The 20,563-nt window shown below is 43.4% G+C and overlaps 2 protein-coding genes and 1 long non-coding RNA gene across 5 annotated transcripts; 2 read left to right on the top strand and 1 right to left on the bottom strand.

The window, feature by feature from the left end:
- Positions 1-159: 159 nt before the first annotated feature.
- GlyRS (glycine--tRNA ligase) lies at positions 160-2,813 on the top strand. The gene is made up of 2 exons (XM_017077730.4): positions 160-313; positions 402-2,813. The coding sequence occupies exons 1-2, from the start codon at positions 248-250 to the stop codon at positions 2,682-2,684; spliced, it is 2,349 nt and encodes a 782-aa protein (XP_016933219.3). The 5' UTR covers positions 160-247; the 3' UTR covers positions 2,685-2,813.
- A 635-nt stretch (positions 2,814-3,448) lies between these two features.
- Positions 3,449-5,117, bottom strand: LOC139353296 (uncharacterized). The gene is made up of 2 exons (XR_011604502.1): positions 4,471-5,117; positions 3,449-3,963 (listed from the first exon to the last, which is right to left on the bottom strand). It is a non-coding gene; the product is annotated as an uncharacterized lncRNA (long non-coding RNA).
- Ctps (CTP synthase) lies at positions 3,466-19,535 on the top strand. Of its 3 annotated transcripts, none has more exons than XM_017079182.4 (4): positions 3,466-3,852; positions 17,371-17,541; positions 17,662-18,163; positions 18,233-19,535. In XM_017079182.4, the coding sequence occupies exons 1-4, from the start codon at positions 3,687-3,689 to the stop codon at positions 19,272-19,274; spliced, it is 1,881 nt and encodes a 626-aa protein (XP_016934671.3). In that variant the 5' UTR covers positions 3,466-3,686; the 3' UTR covers positions 19,275-19,535. The 3 variants fall into 3 exon arrangements, with proteins under 3 accessions (XP_016934671.3, XP_016934672.3, XP_016934673.3); XM_017079183.4 differs by lacking the exons at positions 3,466-3,852; positions 17,371-17,541; positions 17,662-18,163; positions 18,233-19,535 and adding exons at positions 11,420-11,661; positions 14,923-15,232; positions 15,866-16,015; positions 16,079-17,289; XM_017079184.4 differs by lacking the exon at positions 3,466-3,852 and adding an exon at positions 14,938-15,232.
- The last annotated feature ends 1,028 nt before the right edge of the window (positions 19,536-20,563 follow it).

Here is a 20,563-nt window from a genome sequence, read left to right as displayed (position 1 = left end):
ATTTTTAGTAGATATCGTATTATTTATAAAACAGAATCCAATAAAACTTTGGTCTAGTACTATTTATAAAAAAACCATCACTTGCTTGGGCTTAAATCTTATAATTAAGCAGATTTATTAATTTAGTTTAATTTCTTGTCCTTTGACAATTACTTTTAGTCACTATTTAGGACCTGTCACGAGCCTTAACATTGCTCATCTCTGGACCGCGCTGTTAACCGAAAACAGTGTTGAGTAGCGACTGCCAATGCAGTGTTGTACGCCGGCTGACGGAATACTCATCCAACGAACGAAATTGCATCCGCAAGTGAAGGTATTTCGGCAGTTGCCAATTGGACGGTTTATTACATAAATTCGCGTTTTCCGGCTAGAAAAATAAAACCGTCTTTATGTCATTGCAGTTGTTGAAAGCGCTACCCCATCTGCGCAGCGCCACCTCAGCCGTGAGAAGTCCGATAGCGAGAAAAACGTGGAACGAGCACATTGCCACGAAAGTGTTTTTTGGCACCACCACCACAAAAGGTACTCCCGCTGCCGCACCGCCACCCACACACCCGCAATCTTCACCACCACCCACAACTTGGGGCGCCAAGAAGCAGAATAGAAAGGTCAAGCTAAGATCCGCAGCCGCCGAGTTCATCATGTCGAATCCAGAGATCGAGGCCCAGCTGGCTCCTCTGCGGGAGCGCGTCCAGGAGCAGGGCAACCTGGTGCGCGACCTTAAGGCCAAGGGAGCCGCCGAATTGGATGTGAAGAAGGCCGTGGCCGAGCTAAAGGCCCGCAAGAAGCTGCTGGAGGACAAGGAGCTCGCCCTGACCCCCAGTGTAGTGAGCTTCGATCGCGCCAAGATGGAGGATCTGCTCAAGCGCCGCTTCTTCTACGACCAGAGTTTCGCCATCTACGGTGGCATCACCGGCCAATACGACTTTGGTCCCATGGGCTGTGCCCTCAAGTCCAACATCCTTGCCCTTTGGCGTCAGTATTTCGCTCTCGAAGAGCAAATGCTGGAGGTGGACTGTTCCATCCTGACCCCTGAACCTGTGCTGAAGGCCTCTGGTCATGTGGAGCGATTTGCCGACCTGATGGTCAAGGATGTCAAGACCGGCGAGTGCTTCCGCCTGGATCATCTCATCAAGCAGGCTCTGGAGAAGCTGTCCAAGGCCAAGGAGGCCACTCCCGCCCTGCAGGCTGAGTGCGAGGACATCATCATCAAGCTGGATGGTCTGAACAAGCAGGAACTGGCTGATGTGCTGGCCAAGTACAACATCAAATCTCCCTTAACCGGCAACGATTTGACCGAGCCCATTGAATTCAACCTGATGTTTGCCACACAAATTGGACCCACTGGCTTGGTGAAGGGTTTCCTGCGACCGGAAACTGCCCAGGGCATCTTTGTGAACTTCAAGCGACTTTTGGAATTCAATCAGGGCAAGCTTCCCTTTGCGGTGGCCCAAATTGGCAACTCCTTCCGCAATGAAATCTCACCCAGATCGGGATTGATTCGCGTGCGCGAGTTCACCATGGCCGAGATTGAACACTTCTGCGATCCCGTGCTGAAGGATCATCCCAAATTCGGTAATATCAAGTCGGAGAAGATGACCCTTTACTCGGCCTGCAACCAGATGGATGGAAAGTCTGCTTCCCAGGTGGAAATTGGCGAGGCTGTGGCCACTAAACTGGTGGCCAACGAGACCCTCGGCTATTACATGGCCCGCATCCAGCAGTTCCTCTTAGCCATCGGCATCAAGGCGGAGTGCTTGCGTTTCCGCCAGCACATGTCCAACGAGATGGCTCACTATGCCTGCGATTGCTGGGATGCCGAGATCCTCACTTCCTACGGTTGGGTGGAGTGCGTGGGCTGTGCCGATCGCAGTGCCTACGATTTGGGCCAACATACGGCGGCCACTGGAGTGCGTTTGGTGGCCGAGAAGCGGTTGCCGGCTCCTAAAACGGTGGAGGTCAGCGAAATCGTGCCCAACAAGCAGGCTTTGGGCAAGACCTTCAAGAAGGAGGCCAAGAACATTACGGATGCGCTGGCCAAGCTGTCGCTGGAGGAGATTACCAAGGTGGAGGAACAGTTGGCTGGCGATGGTCAGTACAAGCTGACCACAGCCGATGGCCAGAGCCACGAGCTGGGCAAGGACACCATTAGTGTGAAGCACTCTTCGAAAACGGTCCATGTGGAGGAGTTCATCCCCAGTGTGGTAGAACCATCCTTCGGCATTGGTCGTATTATGTACTCCCTGCTGGAGCATAGCTTCCAGTGTCGCGATGGCGACGAGCAGAGATGCTACTTCACCCTGCCTCCCTTGGTGGCGCCCATCAAATGCTCCATCCTCCCGCTGTCCAACAATGCCGACTTCCAGCCTTATACCCAAAAACTTTCCTCGGCCCTGACCAAGGCGGAACTTTCGCACAAAGTGGACGATTCCAGTGGCTCCATTGGCAGGCGGTACGCCCGCACGGATGAGATTGCCATTCCCTACGGCATCACCGTCGATTTTGACACTCTGAAGGAACCGCACACGGTGACGCTGCGGGATCGGAACACCATGAAGCAAGTGCGCGTCGGTCTGGAGGAGGTGGTGGGCGTGGTCAAGAACCTGTCCACGGCGCGAACCTCCTGGGAGAAGGTCACCGAGCAGTATCCTCTGTTCGAGCAGCAGGAGGCCAGCAGCAAGTAACCGGTTGATCGACTAGTTTCTCACGCTTGATACGCATTTACGGAGTCGAAAAGTTTTCTATTTCTTTTATACCTACGCTTAAAGTTCAATAAACATGCAACATTTAATGCTTCGCAGGCTGAAATTAAAGTTTGTCTTAACTTTATTGGGAGAATTACATTTTCTTTTTAAAAACATTACATTTATTTTAATAATACCAATATCAGACAGAAGTAAATTTATGATCATTCTTTAAAAAAATAAATATTTATGCAACAAGGCATTATTAGGCATTTAAACTCTTTACTCATTTCTTAAACATCATTTTGCTCTTTTACTTAAGATAAAGTTTCTCACTAAGAACTAAAGGAATTTAAAAGCTTCAAAACTTTATGGATGTGGTATATATAAATAAATATTATTGATTCCAATAAAGTTACAAAATGAAATTTTATGAAGAAAACAAACAAACAATCCAAAAGTCAAACAAGATAAATATATTAATAATTCTAATTTTAAAGCTTGATTTATTTGACATAAAATAAAGTAAGTGTATATTAAAATTAATAAAAGACATTAATGGAATTATAGCTTTGATAGTTACAACTAAGCTATAAAAGCTATAATACCTTTTCCTGGTGTTGTTATTTTCATTGAATGTTGTTTCTAGATAGGTAAACAAGAATTTGATCCCTGTTTACTTCGTTTCGATTCCAATTCAAACGCAACGGAATTTGAGGACTTTGACTTTGCGCTGTTTACCAACACAGGGTGAATCACTGGTATTTACGATGACTAAGTGGAATGGTCATACCGCCGGCGCCTCGCAGAAACGATACGTATTAAATAAACCAAATCTCGAATTCCAGGCACCACGTGCAGCAAAAGGCAAATAAACGGCGCAATTGTTGCTCGGAGTGGCTCAGATAACGCTAGATTGAGTGGCCATCGCGAATCAATTAGGGCCCAACGTTAATCCGCGAGATTTTGTGATCCCAAAGTTCGAGATTCGAGACGAAAAAGATGAAATACATCCTGGTCACTGGCGGCGTCATCAGCGGCGTGGGCAAAGGTGTGATAGCCTCCTCGTTCGGAACCCTTTTGAAGTCCTGTGGTCTGGATGTCACCTCCATAAAGATCGATCCCTACATCAATATTGATGCTGGAACCTTTTCGCCTTATGAGCATGGTGAGTTCCCAAGTACTTTTCCCATTATATATGGTGTATATAATATGTATGCTCGCTACATTAGGGAAATGCCTGTCTTTTATTTTGGCAAATTTTCAATATTTCGCGCATCTGTGTGAGAGTTAGTGATAGTGTGTGTATTGTATTTGCTAGTATGTACATTTGTTGTTGTAAGATGCAAGATGTTGTTGTTGCCAAAGGTCACGCGGATTGTTGTAACCACATGGCGTGAGCGGGAGAGCGAAGTGGCAGTGTTACCAAGCGGGGGCAAAAGCGCTCTCCCGCCAAAAAGGCCTATGCAAAAGAAAGTGCAATAACAAATTATATGAAAGAACTGTAGAAACAGAAACACAGAAACAGTTTATTATGACTGCGGAAAAACAAATCTGAGCCAATTCTTTAAACATACTCAGCAATAAATTGAATTTTTTATTTATAAATAGTTTAAAATCGAAAAAAAAATTTAAAGTGTTTCTATTATATGATATACGTATGTAATTGAAATTCGCTTGTGTTTCTGTGGCACCTTCGAAATTTAATATTTTAAACCACTTATTAAAGTAGTGCCAGTAATTTTCTTACAGTGCTTAGAAATCGAAGACAATGTGGCGTGTTTACCGTTTTTCATGTGGGCGTGTGAAAGAGATAACTAGACAGCCCAGCCTGTCAGCTGTTTTTCATGCCCACTCCCTCGCTCTCTCTTATTTACTCTCTCTGAAAACCAACAACAAGTAATCGCACGTGTTTTCCATTGTTGAACTTAAACAATTAACTTTTGTTTATAAACAAATCAACTGGTTAATGAAAATAAATCTCAAAGTGCATGGCAACAACGAAAACAAGCCATTAATGCAACATTTATGTACTTTTCTTTAGCGGAATACGAATTCGGAACTCTCTTTTCTTATTTTGCTCTCTGTTTTGGCTCTCTTTTCGTTCACGAAATTTTCCTCCCTCAACCGGCAGACTTTGTTTTTGTTGTTATTGCTTGACATTGAAAATGAAAGTTTTTTTTTCACAGTTTCACTTGTTCTGCTTTCACGTTTCCTTCTTATTTTTGTTTTGGTTTTCTTTTGGGCCGTTTGTTTAGTGTTTTTATTTCTTCGAGTCAAGAAAAGGGAAACTGTTAACAATTGCACTTAGAAAAAAGTTTAAACTGATCCGATCGATGTGGCGATTCAATTAGTACTAAAACTGAAAATTGTGAAATTAAAAATTGTCCCTAATCTCAAACGAAATTTAAAGGCTCTCTCACCGTGATAACAGATTTGTGTTTGAGTGGTTTTTAGGTGAAATTGAGAAAAAACTGTTGAGTATTTTGTATCTTGTTACCAGTTGCAGCAGTTTACTGTACTTTTGTGCATGTTTCGGTTTTTTCTCATTCACTTTTTCACTCTCACCCACTCTCCCTCCCCCTTTCTCTTCCCCCAAATAAGAACTTCCTCCACCAAAATGGCGCCAGCAACAAAAACAACAACGATAAATGAATAAACGGCACACACAAATTTATTTATGCAACGTGCGAATGCAATTACGATGCGTTTGTTTGCATGAGTGTGTGTGCTTGGTTTTGGGTGGTGGGCGTCGCCGCCTATGTGTTGTGTATCTGTGTGACATGTGACGCAGCGTTGACCTGCACGATTTGCGAGGCCGCTCTACACGTGCGATTAAATACATAAATTAAAGTGAAAACAAGAAACGTGATTTCTAGTTGAGAAACGATAACGCAATATGTATCTGCTGATTTGAAACTACAAAGCTTATCTGCGGGCAAATCACTTTGATAATCTGATAGTTACATAGGCACAATGCACATTTGTGATTTGATAACTCATATGTAAGGGAAATGAGTAATTATGATTCATAGTTAGCGATCAGAAAATTTTTAATTTTGTTAGAAGATAAGATTTTTTAAATTACTTTAAATTTAATGCTTTTATAACTAATTTCTCAAACTGGTTTTTGGGAAAAATGACAAAATAATCAATTTTTAGCTTTTTTCAAGCGAATTTTTTTTAAGTTTTTGAAGAAAGTTAGGGTTGTTTGAACTTTATGTCTTTGTCTGAAATTTGTTTATACATATTATTGGTTAATGGTTATTATATTTACACAAAAAACTATGATATTAAAAAAAAATTTTTTTAACTGGACTGATGAAGAAATCTGTTAAAAAAAAGTCGGTTGAAGTTTGTATCAAGGTCACGATTTCTTTTGTCTCATTTACCTAATCTAAAAGGAAAAAATAAATATATATTTTTACATTCATTTAGTAAATTAAACAAATTTTGCTCGCCTGATCAATTATGTTGCACTTTACGTAGTGTAAATAGGCCCGTGCAACTTCGATGAGTTGAAAGAGTGGACAATCCACCTCCCTCCCACAACCCACAAACCACCTTCACACCCCAACCCCCCTCTGCCACCCTCTAGAGGGGATTACTGTCTGTCGCCTGTCATTTGCATTTTTGCGCCCAGCTTCACTTTTTGGGGGTCGAATTGCACAAAATGCAATTCTGCTCATTTGTTGTTCTCGTTGTTGTTGTTGTGAGTTTGAGTTCGCTGCCGGCGTCGACGTCTGCGTCAGCGTCTGCGTCGACTGCGACTGCGACAGCGGCACATGCGTGTGCTTCATTTGTTTTGCGTTAATTTCAGTAGTGTGAGTGTGAGTGCGAGTGGGTGTGATTGGAGGAGGGGGGAAGGGGGAGGGAAAATGGCAAGGGTCGCCATATTGGCCGCTGCGGCGTTCCATCTTTCGAGGGTGTCTTCTTCTAGCTGCCGAGTGCTTTGTTGCCTTGTTGTTGCCTGGGCTTTTTGCGTGTGCTTTGCGCTCCGTCATGCTCCCCGCTGCCCCGCCTACCCCCCTCCCCTCTGCCCTCTGCCCACATCCCGCTCCATCGGTCACATTAGCGTTTTTAGCCATAAAAGAGCCAAGCTCCCCTTCTCCCCCTCCCCCTCCTCTCTTTCGCTCTTCTGTCTGCCCGTTTGGTTGTGTGGCCGTCATCGGCGCGTCAACATCGTTAGCAGCTGTTGCTCTTTGCCTGTGCGCCATTAACTGCCTCCTCCTGTCGTTCCCTCACTCCCCCCCACCCCTCCCCTTTCCCCTACACAGCCCCCCTTCTTTTCCACCTCCTTTTGGCCTGCATTTGCTTTGTTGCTGCCTTTCTGCTTGCGCATTCGTTACGCTCACGTTTCGCGACGACAATAATGCTTGGGCCTCTGCTGCCGCCGCCGCTGCTCCTCTTCCTCTTCCTCTTTTTTCACTCCAGCTCCTGCTCCGCCTTGTGCGTGTGCTGCCACATACAGTGGTAACTCACTAAGGAGACCAGAACAACAACGGCCATCATACAAGTTCTTCAATAAACTCCTAGCAGTAAAAAAAAAATTGATAAGAAATGATAATCGTTTGGATAAAATTGTTTACCAAATGTGTATTGATAAGTAAATTTTTTTTTAACATTTGAAAATGCATAACAATGTGATACTAGAGAATAATGTTTGAATTTGAACATGTTTTTCTCAAACACACTTCGTTTAATTTTAGTCGTCTTCTGCCTCTTTCACTCCTTTTCAAAAGTAGAGCATTTTTGAAGAGACAGAAAATTAAAAATCCAATTTTCTATATCTATTTTAAATTATTCAAAGGAAAAAATTTGAGCTTATGTAAGTATATGCTAAAACTATATATGGTTTCGCTGACATACTTATATAGAGTAGTACGATTCTACTAGTAAAATGCATAAAAGTTACTACTAGGAACTTACTAAGAAGTTTTAAAACTAAACTTTTAGGCTAAACTTTTTTTTAGTGTCAAATAGTAGCATTATAGTTGGAAATACTTCATTAAAAAATGTTAGGTGACCCATACCTGTATGGTTGATTTCTCTATAAATCATTAACACTAAAGGCCTTTACGGTGAAAAAACTGAATTAATACACTTTAAGAAATGAATATTTTCGAAGCTCTACTGTACTCATATACATATGGTCCGCGTGTTCGAGCTTTTGTGCGTGTGTGTTGGTGTGCAAAAATTAAATGGAAAATACCATTTCGCTGTGGCGGCTCTCCAACTCTCCATCTCGCCAGCTCGCCAGCAGGATGTGACCGTTGCTACGCGTTTCTGGCGTCTGAGGTTGAGTGGCTGCCTCCCAGCGCCGCCCTCTTGCCGCCCCTCCCGCCCTGCCACGCCCCACACCGTTTCGCCCCCTCATTTGCTGCCACACGCACACAATACAGTTTACTGATGGGTCCGCACGTGTCGGTGTGTGCGTGAGTGTTCTATGGCTTCATAAGCTTCAATCTTCCGTCTGGTCAAAAGTTTGCCCACTTGCCATAACTTTAAGCATGGCTCACGGATCGCTTTAAGTAATTACATTGGCAACAGTAAGGAATACAGTAGCCTTTTGCTAAATTAGCCTTCTCTTTAGTTAGTTAGAGAACCTTGGTTCTGTCTTAATTAAGGAATCTTAGTAAATATAGTATGTAACTATAATATGTGTTCCTTTTTCCATCGATTTTTGTAAGGAAAAGATTTCTGGACATCTTATGAACACTTGTTAAAACGCCTTATTAATACTACTAATTCTGCTACTATTATTGCTACTTCTACTAATACTGTTATTATTTATCTCCTACTACTTTTACTACTACTACAAATAACCTATATTTTGATGATAAAACCAAAAGATCAAAAACTTAGAAGAAATCTTTTAGAGTTATGAAGCTATTTTCAAAAGATATTTCTTGGCTTGGCTCCTAAATCAGCAGAAAAATCTTTGTAACCTACAATATCTCAAGAGTTTTGGGTTAAAAAAAACTTTTGTGACTACAGAATCTTTGAAGGTTAAAATGTTCTATTTAAAGTTCTGAAGTTGTGAGATCGACAAAGATTTCTGAGATAATCTCTTGATTTTTGGTACTTCAAGTGAAACTATTTTTTAGTTTTAATACTAATATGTACCTTCTTTAAGATATAAAAGTATAAACTTACGTATACTTCATTAAATCAACGATAAACTTATCTATAACTATGAATCAAATTTTAAACAATTATAAGGATGGGGGATATGAAAGTGAAGAAAACAAAAATGTATAATTATACAATTATGTGCATAGATTAAACTAGTGATAAGAAGGGCTTTATGTTCTGATGTTCTTATGATTGTGCAACTGGCGCCTCTTGCTTAATTGTGAAAAATGAAATTGGGGGAAATTCGGAAATTCAGAGCGGCTGTCCAATCGCACTTGCCCCTTATTATATAGCGTTATATTACGACCTCGCTGCTGCCTTCCACCTTCGCTCTCGCCACCCAACGCCACCCACCTCACACTTACGGTGTCTGAGCGACAGGCGCCAGAAGAAGAGGAAGAGTGATGAGCGGGGAGCAGAAGAGAGGAGGAGAGGAGCGCCGAAGAGGAAGTGGGAAGAGGAGAGCGAGGAGTGAAGAGGAAGAGCGGTAGCCGTGGAGCCACAGCCAAATTCACATCGATTCGCTTTGCCCGGCGTTTGTTGCACCGCCCCCGTTGGTTCTTCCTCTTCTTCTTCTGCCGCTGCTGCCTCCTGTCGCGTGATTTTAACGAGCCTCCACTCTCCCCCGCCCCACTCCTCTCTTCATGGTTTATGCTTTTCGCTCGCTCGCTTCCGCGCGTTGATTGTTGTTGGCTGAGCATGCAGTAGGCAGGAAGAGCGAAGAAGAAGAAGAAGGAGGAGGAGGAGGGGGCGGTTGGGGGGCAAAGAGGAGCTCTCGAGGAGAGCAGCAGGCCACCGGCTCCACCTCACACAGACAGCACGGCTGGCTCTCTCAGTCGCATGTGTTTGTGTGTGGCCATGTGGCCACGGGTGAGTGTTGGTGCCAGTGTGAGTGTGTGTGTGTGCGTGTGCTGAATAGCCGGCAATAATATGCCCAAAAGCAGCGAAAGCAAAAGCAACAACACCGGGTGCCAGCGAGCAGAGCGAAGCAAATGGCGGCGGCCGTTTTTAGCGTTTGTGCGCGCTTCTCCACCACCTCCCCCTCTTTCGCACTCCCCTCGCAATCCCCCTCCCCCAATGCACACACACACACTCTGTATATATGTATATGTCGCGCCGGCAAAAGCAAAAGCAAAAGCTTGTGGCGTGGCTTTGGCTCTCGCCTGAAACTGAACTTAACTGCCAGCCTGCTGACTGCTCTGCTCTGCCCCCCTGCCCCCTCGCGCCATCACGCCCCCCGCACTCTCCTCCTCTCTCCGGATAGCCTGCGCCTCCTCGCTGGCGTTTTTTGCGTTTCACTGTGCGCTTCTCATGCCCTCTCTTTTTGAAGGGTATTACGGTTTTCAGGGGAGTTTGGATATTTAAGCGTGACTTTGAAGAGATATGCGTCTTATAAGACCTGACCTATGATAAAATTGTGGGGATTTAAGTATTTTGAAGCCGTGATCACGAAGTTTGTGCAAGGATTACTAAAGATTTCTATATAAAATATACTTTTTAGGTTAAGTAATCTTTCACTAGAAAAATACAAGGATCTTTAGGGTTCTTACAGCCTTGAAGGAAGTTAAAACTAACAAATTAGTTACGAAGTTTGTTTAAAGATTTCTTGGAGGTCTAGATAAAATAGACTTTTTAGGTTAAGTGATCTTATACCAAAAAAAAAAAAAGGATCTTTGGGATCTTCGTACAGCCTTAAGGGAAGTTAAAACGGAGGTTATTATAATCCCTTAAAGAATTAGACATGTATGTCCAACTTAACGGTGAAAAGTTCTACTGGTTTTCCACTACGACGCTATAATTCCCAACTGGTTCTAGCTTTTAAGGACTTTTGATTTTGACTTTTTTGGCCAAATAATGTATCTATACAATTTTCCAACCTAAAGTGAAAAGTTCTTATTGTTTTCCACTATGATCTTATAATTCCCAACTGGTTCTAGCTTTATACAACTTTTGATTTTGTAGTTTTTTGCCAAATGATGTATCTCTAAACTATTTTCGCTGCTCTTCTGTGCTATACTTCATTTTGTAGTCTATAGTTTAAGAACTTAACCCTCTGATAACCATCTTATATCGCAAGTGTATCACAATTTTCGTTCTTTCGTGTCGGCCTTCCTTTAGTGTTTTTTTTATACATATTATTTTGCCTGCCTGCTGCTGCTTCTGGTGGCTGTTTGGCTGGCGTCGTTTCAGCTGCCGCCGCTAGTTGGCACGTTTTGTTGGCTGGCTGGCTGGCTCTGGCTCGCTTGGCTTTTGGGGGGCTTGTGGACCTGGCCGGGGACTGGGATTTGGAGTGGGAATGGCAATGGGAATGGGACTACTACGACTGCGACTGGGCCTGGGTCTGAAACACGGCCTGCTGGCTGGCTGGCTGGCTCATGGCTCATGGCTTTTGGGCCTGATGGCGGATGGCTGCAGCCTGTCGCAGTGGCAAATAGCCGATGGGGCAGGGGCATGGCCAGGGGGCGGTGGGGCAGAGCGGTCTGTGTGCGGCAGCGGTGGCGGCGCGTCAACGGCAGCAGGCTGGCAGCAAAGGCAAAAGCAACAACAACTCCGCGACAGCAGCAGCGGCGCTTCGCACTTTGCTCTGCTGAATTTTCAATTTCAGTTGTAAGCTGACTGCAATCAGCAGTGGTTCGCATTTTGGTTCGGGAATTCGCAATTCCGCAATTCGGTTTTCCCACCGCCCAACGCCCCATCCCCCCGCGCTTTTCTCGGTGGCATTCTCGCATTCTCGGCGCTCGTGAAAACGCTCTCGGGACATAACGGAATATACGGGCCGGTGCGGCAGTTTGCTGGCTGTCCGAGCGCACAAAAAACTTTTCGATTATTATAAACTTTGGCGGTAACCAACGAACCAACCAACACACACACACACTCACGAGGACCACCCACTGAAAACCACCCACATGTCCCGTTAGTTGCGACTCCTGGCGCGCTAATTTTTGCATACATATGTAGAGTCATATGTGTGTGAGCGAGTGAGGCACGCACATGTGTGCGTGTGTTTTATTGATTTTATAGAGCCACTATATAGTTTATAAACTCATCCCCCCTTTGAGCCTATCGGTAATCTTCCTTTGCTCTTCATTCCTGGGGGCAGTGATTAAAATTAAAGTTTTGAGGGTGGAATGGAGAAACAATAGTTATGAGTAAGAGTAAGCTGGGGGCTTAAAGATAAGGCTAGAAACTAGGGGGCCTAAAGCTGATAAGGGTAGGATTTTTAAAGCAAGATTATAGAACTCTTAAGTCTTAAAAAAATCAAAGGGATTAACATTTTGAAGACAAAGACTTAAAGGTGCGTGAGAGAATAAAGTAATCCTTTAGATATATTGGGTTGGTAGGTTTTATATGGTGATATTCTTAAAGTTAGATAACCAGGAAATCTTCAAATTAGATAACCAGAAATATTTTAGTAGGTTTAACTAGTTGTACTGAACCTAGATTTCCACTTAAAGTAACCATTTAAGTAGTCTTAAGTAGTTGTACTAAGCCTAGATTTACACTTAGTTTATTCTTTGCGAAAAGTTAATTGGTTTTGGACACCGCATAATTAGTTTCCCAATTTATTGACGCTGAAAACAAATTACTTTTGAGGATGGTTGGCTATAAAGACTATTGAATGATAGTTAACATTAAAGGTAGATTTTTCTCGATCTTGATAAAAAGAACAAAAGCTTTTGAAATTATAATAAGGATAAGATAATAATATAAACTATCACAAACTATATAAACTATCTAAGTTTTAGACTATTGAATTATAGTTAACTTTAAAGGTGGATTTTGTATCTTGATTAAAAGAACACAAGCTTTTTAAATTTAAACAAAAATTAAATATTAACATAAACTATCACAAGCATGATCAAATCCATCGTTTTTGATTCTGAACCCCCAAGAGAGACTTCCAGTGTTCTCCCTCCATACCCACTCGATCAATACATTGCCTTTATGCAAGATCTGACCTATAAATAGTTGCCCAGCTCCAGAAACAGTATTATCTCGTTTCCCCTAACACGCTGATAAGCAGCGGGAAATCAAAGTTAAGGAAATGATTTCCCAAACCCCAGTGTTGGTCCACTTAGCTGCCAATTTCCTAGCCAAACAGCTTCCAGCTCAGAGTGACTATGTGTATGTAGATAGATGTGTGTGTGTGAGAGGCCTCATAACTTTCCACGGCGGGTCGAAACTTGTGAAATTCTTGGCTACCAGCAGAGGAGCAGTTGCTACCCAGCCAGCTCCCCAATCACCTCGACAGCAGCTGGGCCAGCTTTTCAGGCACCCCCAAACCCCCTCCCCTCTTAGTGGCCCTACCCTCACCTAACAACAACAACAACACACTGTCGCCGGCAGTTTTTGCCCATAAAAACGGCAACGGCAACGGGCAACGACGAAAACGAAAATTTAACGACTGCGCAACGTGACGCATTATTTGTCTGGCTTGGCTTGGCTTGGTCTCTGGTCTCTGGTCTCTTGTCTGCTGCCTGCTGCCTGCAGCAAAGCAATAGCTGCCGCCAGAAATTGCTTTTGCTCGCTGGAATATACCTACATACATAGATACTTATACATATACATATGTATTGCGGCCTGTGCCTCCTCAGTCACTGCCCCATGCCCCCGCCCCTGCCCCTCCCACAATCTCGAGACTCCACACTCCACGCTGCCGTTTTTAGTATTTCGCACTCTGTGCACGGCAAACATTTTTGCATGACTGACTGAATGCCGCCGCCTGCGCCTGACTCACTCACACACATCCAGAAGCGCAGAGGAACACACAATCACACATACACAACGATGCACTGGTGCCAGACGATGCACTCGGAGAAAGTTGGTGCTGGTTTGGGGTTAGTGATGGAAATACTTCGGGGGAAGATGTCCTAGATTATTTTATATAGTGTTTTATAATGAGGAGACTTAAAAAGTAATCTATAAACTCTGAACATCATTTTTGGGGTATTTTTAGGGGTTCGAAGTTAGGATCAACATTTTTTTATATGATGGCTTAAGTAGCCTTAAGTTGTAAAACTGTTGATTTGAAAAGGTCGTTGGAGACTTTTAAGGTTATTTCTAGAGCTTTTTGGTGTTCAGAGCAACACTCTGATGGAATGCTTTAGATTTATTCTATGTTTCTTGACCAATCACATTGGATTACAGTGACACCAACCTACATCATACTTGAGATCATAATAAGAATAAATTACCAGAGTTATTTAGAAGATGTAGAGAAAAAGTATCTTTGATTAGAAAGGATATTTCTTCAAATATTATATTTTTAATACGGATATCAGATAGCTTATTATAAAAAGAAGACCCTATTTTGTATTACATACTTTAGGAAACTTTTTTTTTTAAATATTTTTAATCCTAAGTGATTTTGGTTTCTTGCACATGTTAAAAGTTCAATTTTATTTTATGTAAAGTTATGGAGTACCAAACAAGTTCCAAAGATTAATGTTTTTAAATTCGTCTTTTAAAGAACTCTTAAAAAATATAATATCCCCAAATCAATTTTAACTAGATTGGGACGCTAACTTTTTCCGAGTGTATCCAGCGCAGTGCTGATAGGAGGGGGTGTGGGGAGAGTCACAGGCAGCGGAACCGGGAGCGTGAGCGGTGGGATAGGGAGCGGGAGCAGGAAGCAGGGAGCAGGCAGCAGGCAGGCTCGTGGAGTAACCGTTGGCTGGTCTTGGTCTCTCGGTCGTCGGTCGACGCCGTCTGTCTCTGTCTTTCTGTCCCTCTCTGTCGCTCTGGCCTGGCGTGTTTATAATTTGATTTCGCTGCTTCTTTCCTGCCTCGTCTGCTGCTTCTTCTTCCTCAAGCTTTGGAGCAGACGTGAGATGTGGCGCGGGGGAGTGAGGCAGATGGACGTTGGGGAGCAGAGCAGAGCAGAGCGGAGCGGAGCGGCATTTCCTGTCGCCCAGCTCTTTTTGGGCCTATGCCTAAGCAGGGAATCTTAATGAAGTTATTGTGTTAACAGTTTGAGGAGCACTGGTGCTCCCCATTGATGGTCACGGATCGCAGCTAACTGGCGGGTGGGAGAGGGATGGCCTCAGTGAGTGACCAAAAAGCCTAATGCTCTTTATTGCTCTCATTCCTCTCATTGAGTTAGAGAGATTAGTGGTGTGTGTGTGTGTCTGCCTTTGGAGCATGCATTTGGCATTCACCGTTAGCTGGGCGGACAAGTGAAACAGCAAGAGCTGCCCATTAAACAAAGTGCGCGAGTGGAACAAGGACAAAAGAACAAAAAAAAAGGGAGCCCAAAAAGATGGCGCCAAAAAAATCAACCATTGTGCTCAATGTGGAGCAGTTTATTCACGACATCGAGGAGCGTCCGGCCATCTGGAACCGCAACTTCCACTGCAACAAGGCCTTCCTCGAGCAGATGTGGGACGAGCTGAGCGGAGCGCACAAGCTGCCGAGTAAGTAGTGCCTTTGTTTTGGCCATGGCCAAAAAGGAGTTCCCACACAGTGTTGCCAACCAAAAGATTAGCTTAAACTATTTTACAGAAAAAGAGGTTTAAAAATTGTTTAACTCGCGAAAAAAATATGTATTTTTTTTAGCTTAAAAGTTAAAACTATATTGAAACAAATTAGTTGTCCTTGGTCAGATTTACAGAAAATTATCCAATATAAAAAACATTCTTTAAAGATTAGATTAAAGTAAATTTTGTTACCTTAAATATACTACTGGTACTCGAACCTTTTTTGAGACAGATTGTAGTTCCAAATACACAATTTTTATAAAATATTTCTTAATTTTCATGTACAAAGGCAAATATTTTCTCTATATTAACAAAAGTTTGTTAGAAACTTATAAAATTTATTTGCAATTTTTTTATAACTCACAAGTAAACACAACCGAATCACTGACCTTTTTTTTAATATTTATTGTAAACAAAAAATAGTTGTTTCCTTAATTTTATCAAGCTAAATAAAATAGTTTCCTGTTCCAATCAGATTTGGCGAATAAGTAGCCAAGTTGGCAACACTGACAATGACTCCAAACGTGAACAAAGAGGTTTCTATCGTTATACCACTACTCTCTCTCCCAGAGATCGTGCTCAAGGCCAAGTGGAAGGGACTGCGGGACAATTTCCGGGTGGAGTACAAGCGGATACCTCGTGCAGATAACGGTGATTTTATGGTGGATCCAGCCACCTTTGAGTCCAAGTGGTTGCACTATTACGCTTTGTTGTTTCTAAGTGAGTTATAAAAGGGGTTTTCAATAGAAGCGTATCTATAATATAGTATTTCCCATCTATTAGCTGATCACATGCGTCATCGTTTGCCCAAGAACGAACAGGATCAGTCCTTCTACTTCAACCAGCAGAGCGAGGATTGCGAAAAGACGGTGGTGGAACCGGATTTAACCAATGGTTTAATTCGACGTCTGCAGGACAGCGACGAGGATTACGACGAGGAGGACATGGAGGCGGAGGCAGACGGAGAGGCCAGTGAGGCAACCATGGAGGAGACCATGCCCACGCCACCGGCTGCCCACCAAATGAACCAAGTGAGCACCACACCACTAGCAACAGGTGCTTTGAGAGCCCAAGAGGAGGCCCATCAGCATGCGTTGATCAAGGCGGGATTACTGCGAGCCCAGTTGATGGAGCTGGAAAAGGAGGCCGAGGATCTGAGCAAGAAACCACCGCCGGCACAAGCGCAGCAGCAGCGGCAGCCATCTCCAGTGGCTCCTTTGCTGCAAATGCTGGTGGAACCACCGGCTGCCCATTGCTCTCCACCGCCAGTGGTGACCACCACATCCGCACAAGTACAACAACCGGGATCAGCAGCTGTTTTGGCGCCTGCAACAACCACATCCGCATCATCTGTATCCTCCAATGGTGCGCCAATGGGGGGCAAGAGATCTGTGTCGCCACCGCCACTCTATAACAAAGCACACCATCCGCTGGCCACTCTGGCAGCAGCTCATCATGCGTCCAAAGACAGGAATGAAGATTTTGGTGCCTCCTCCGCTGTGGGAGGAAACGGTGATCATCTCAGCTTCACCCAGCACTCCTATGCCAATGGACTAATACCCGCCCTCAAGCTGAAGCGACCACGTCTCTCCGAGGATAGCAACTTCAATGGTTCCTCCACCATGGATGCTCCGCTCGTGCCCGAGGACGATGACTATCACTACTTGCTGAGCCTGCATCCGTACATGAAGCAGTTGACCGCAGCTCAGAAGCTACGCATACGCACCAAGATACAAAAGCTCATCTTCAAGGAGCTCTACAAGGAGGATCTCGAGGAGTCCAAGTAGTGGGACAGCCCAGAAAGCCCCTAGACTAAGTCCAAGACTGTACATACGCCCTGTATCCCCTAGATCATAAGCATTACACTTAGTTTGTCTCCATGCCATGCTACTTGATTGATTTCTAGTTGAGCGCCACTCCAAGGAAAGCTGGGAGTGCGCCATTTATGCCTAAGCACAAATACCTTGGAAATAAAAATGTAACTCTAAAAGGTTTCCAGTCTTAAATTATTTGTAACAAAAATGGGAGGGCTGAGATTGTTTAAACATTTAATAATATATACTTTTTCTTCTTAGGTGAGGTTTACGTTTTGGATGATGGCGCTGAGGTGGATCTGGATCTGGGAAACTATGAACGATTTCTGGATGTCACCCTGCATCGGGATAATAACATAACCACGGGCAAGATTTACAAGTTGGTTATCGAGAAGGAGCGTACTGGCGAGTACTTGGGCAAAACCGTTCAAGGTGAGTACTAATCTATGATGTTATGGGTTGTAAGAACAAAGTTTTCTATTGAGGGGATCGTAGTTCTTTTTCCTATTTCTATGACTTTAAAGGCTATTAATTCTTCCTTTTTTCCCACAGTTGTCCCTCACATCACGGATGCCATTCAGGAATGGGTGGAGCGTGTGGCCCAAACACCTGTCCAGGGCTCCTCGAAGCCACAGGTGTGCATTGTGGAATTGGGAGGAACCATTGGCGATATCGAGGGCATGCCCTTCGTGGAAGCCTTCCGTCAGTTTCAGTTCCGCGTAAAGAGGGAGAACTTCTGTTTGGCCCACGTATCGTTGGTTCCATTGCCCAAGGCCACTGGTGAACCCAAGACAAAGCCTACTCAAAGTTCGGTTAGGGAACTTAGGGGTTGTGGCCTGAGTCCCGATTTGATTGTCTGCCGATCGGAGAAACCCATTGGACTGGAGGTCAAGGAGAAGATCAGCAATTTCTGTCACGTGGGTCCGGATCAGGTTATATGCATCCATGATCTGAACTCCATTTATCATGTCCCATTGCTTATGGAGCAGAATGGAGTCATTGAGTATCTTAACGAGCGACTCCAGCTTAATATTGACATGAGCAAGAGGACCAAGTAAGTATAATTGTTCTTTAAATCCCCAAATTATATATACTAGATCGACTAATCCCTGTTTTCTTTCAGATGTCTCCAGCAATGGCGTGATTTGGCCCGTCGCACGGAAACCGTTCGTCGCGAGGTTACCATTGCCGTTGTGGGCAAGTACACCAAGTTTGCGGACTCGTACGCCTCTGTGGTGAAGGCTCTGCAACATGCTGCCCTGGCTGCAAACCGCAAACTGGAACTAGTCTTTATTGAATCGTGCCAGCTGGAGGAGGAAACTCTGCAGTCGGAGCCGAGCAAATACCACAAGGAGTGGCAGAAGCTGTGCGAGAGCGATGGCATCCTGGTGCCCGGTGGTTTCGGTTCCCGTGGCATGGAGGGCAAAATCCGGGCATGCCAATGGGCGCGGGAGAATCGAAAGCCTTTGCTAGGCATCTGTTTGGGTCTGCAGGCGGCTGTGATTGAATTTGCCCGCAGCAAGCTGGGTCTTAAGGATGCCAACACCACGGAAATCGATCCGAATACAGCCAACGCCTTGGTCATCGACATGCCGGAGCATCACACGGGTCAATTGGGCGGCACCATGCGTCTGGGCAAACGAACTACGGTCTTCGCTGAAGGCCCCAGCGTCATCCGTCAGTTGTATGGTAATCCCAAGACGGTGGAGGAGCGACATCGGCATCGTTACGAGGTGAATCCCAAATATGTACCGCGGCTTGAGGAGCAGGGCATGCGATTTGTGGGCACCGATGAGGACAAAACCAGGATGGAAATCATTGAGCTGAGTGGACATCCGTATTTCGTTGCCACGCAATATCATCCGGAGTACTTGTCACGACCCCTGAAGCCCTCGCCTCCTTTCCTTGGCCTGATCCTGGCCTCCGTGGATCGATTGTCTCAATATATTCAGCGCGGTTGCCGGCTTTCGCCCCGCCAGCTTTCCGATGCCTCTTCGGATGAGGAGGACAGTGTTGTCGGCTTGGCCGGCGCAACGAAATCCCTAAGGTCCTTGAAACTTCCCGGCACACCCAAAAATGGAATTTCAAATGGCTGCAATGGTAGCTCCAGCACTTCCGACGGCGAAGGCGCTTGCGGAGGTGTTGATCTTACCAACGGCCATTAGTAAAGTTGTAAACGGTATCCTAAGCCTGGAAGAGTTTAAGATCCGCTTATCAGCTGTGCTCCTGTTGTTGCAATCTCCAAAAGATTGCGCCAACAGGAGCAATTCTGGATGTGTATAATAGGGTGTTGTCGATTTAAACATTTTTATGTTTTATTGAAGTGGCATAAAGTAATCCAATATATTTTCCTTTAGTTAGCATAAGTTAAATATAATTTTAATTTCTTTTGGGATAGAAAATAAACAAATTGGTATGACTCTCAAGCTTCAAACTTTTTATTTTCGTATATTTTATAATATTTTCATTATTATGTCTCTTAACAATAAAAAGCTGTATTCTACAAGAGTGAAATGAACAGTACATTACGTTTTTAGTTAAATTAACGGTTTTATCGAAAAGTTTTTAAATATTTTATGAATTTGAAACAGTTTTGGAAAAAAAAAAAACCCCGATTTTGTAGATTATGTCACTGCGATTTGTCAATTAGTTTAAATCTTTTAAAATCGACACACCCTGGTGTGAATAGCCTCGCGTGTGTCTTCTTGATCAAAAATGGATATAGGTTATAATCCCTTCAACTTCTAACTTAAATTACAATAAAATGTCATGCTTATATTTAATTTAAACCATACTTAAAGCATACTAAACGAAATGTAAGCAATTACCTTATCTATATATATATTTTTAGATAAACAATGAAATAATTAAATCTCTGTGTATTGTTTGAATTTAGTGGGCAGCTGGAGCAGTGTTGGAAACTAAAAGATTTTTTGATACTACAACTATCCCTTTTTCTCTTTTTTCAAAAGGAGAATTCGTTTACTTGGCGGGAATTTTTAAATTTGAATTCAAAAGTCACTGATTAGTACGAACTTTTTCTTTGAATAAATTGCTAAATTGTTTTTGCAATGTCGAATTCCGTCAAGTAAAAGTGTTTCGCATGGTCTAAAACAATTGCTTTAAAAATAAACTAAAGCTGTTTGTCCCCACAGAAGAGTGTCAACTAAATTTTGGAAACTTCAAGACGTCGGAAACAAGTAGTGCTTTCTATTTATAAGGTCAGGCAAGTTGAAACGGAAATGGGATTAACGTTTAGCGACCGATTTAAACCTTTAGTGATAGTTCTTTTTTTATGTTATTAGGTTCCAATCTATTGTGAAAATGTTTCTTTAATATTTATAAAATTTTATGTTTTTATGTGGATCATTGATTGTTTAAATTAAATAAAAGTCGACAAAAAATGTATCAACTTTATAAACTTTATATTGGTTCTAAAAATGTTATATATTTA

The sequence above is a fragment of the Drosophila suzukii genome, chromosome 3, assembly GCF_043229965.1.
Source record: "Drosophila suzukii chromosome 3, CBGP_Dsuzu_IsoJpt1.0, whole genome shotgun sequence".
NCBI lineage: Eukaryota > Metazoa > Arthropoda > Insecta > Diptera > Drosophilidae > Drosophila > Drosophila suzukii.
This window is presented reverse-complemented; position numbering and strand designations above follow the sequence as displayed.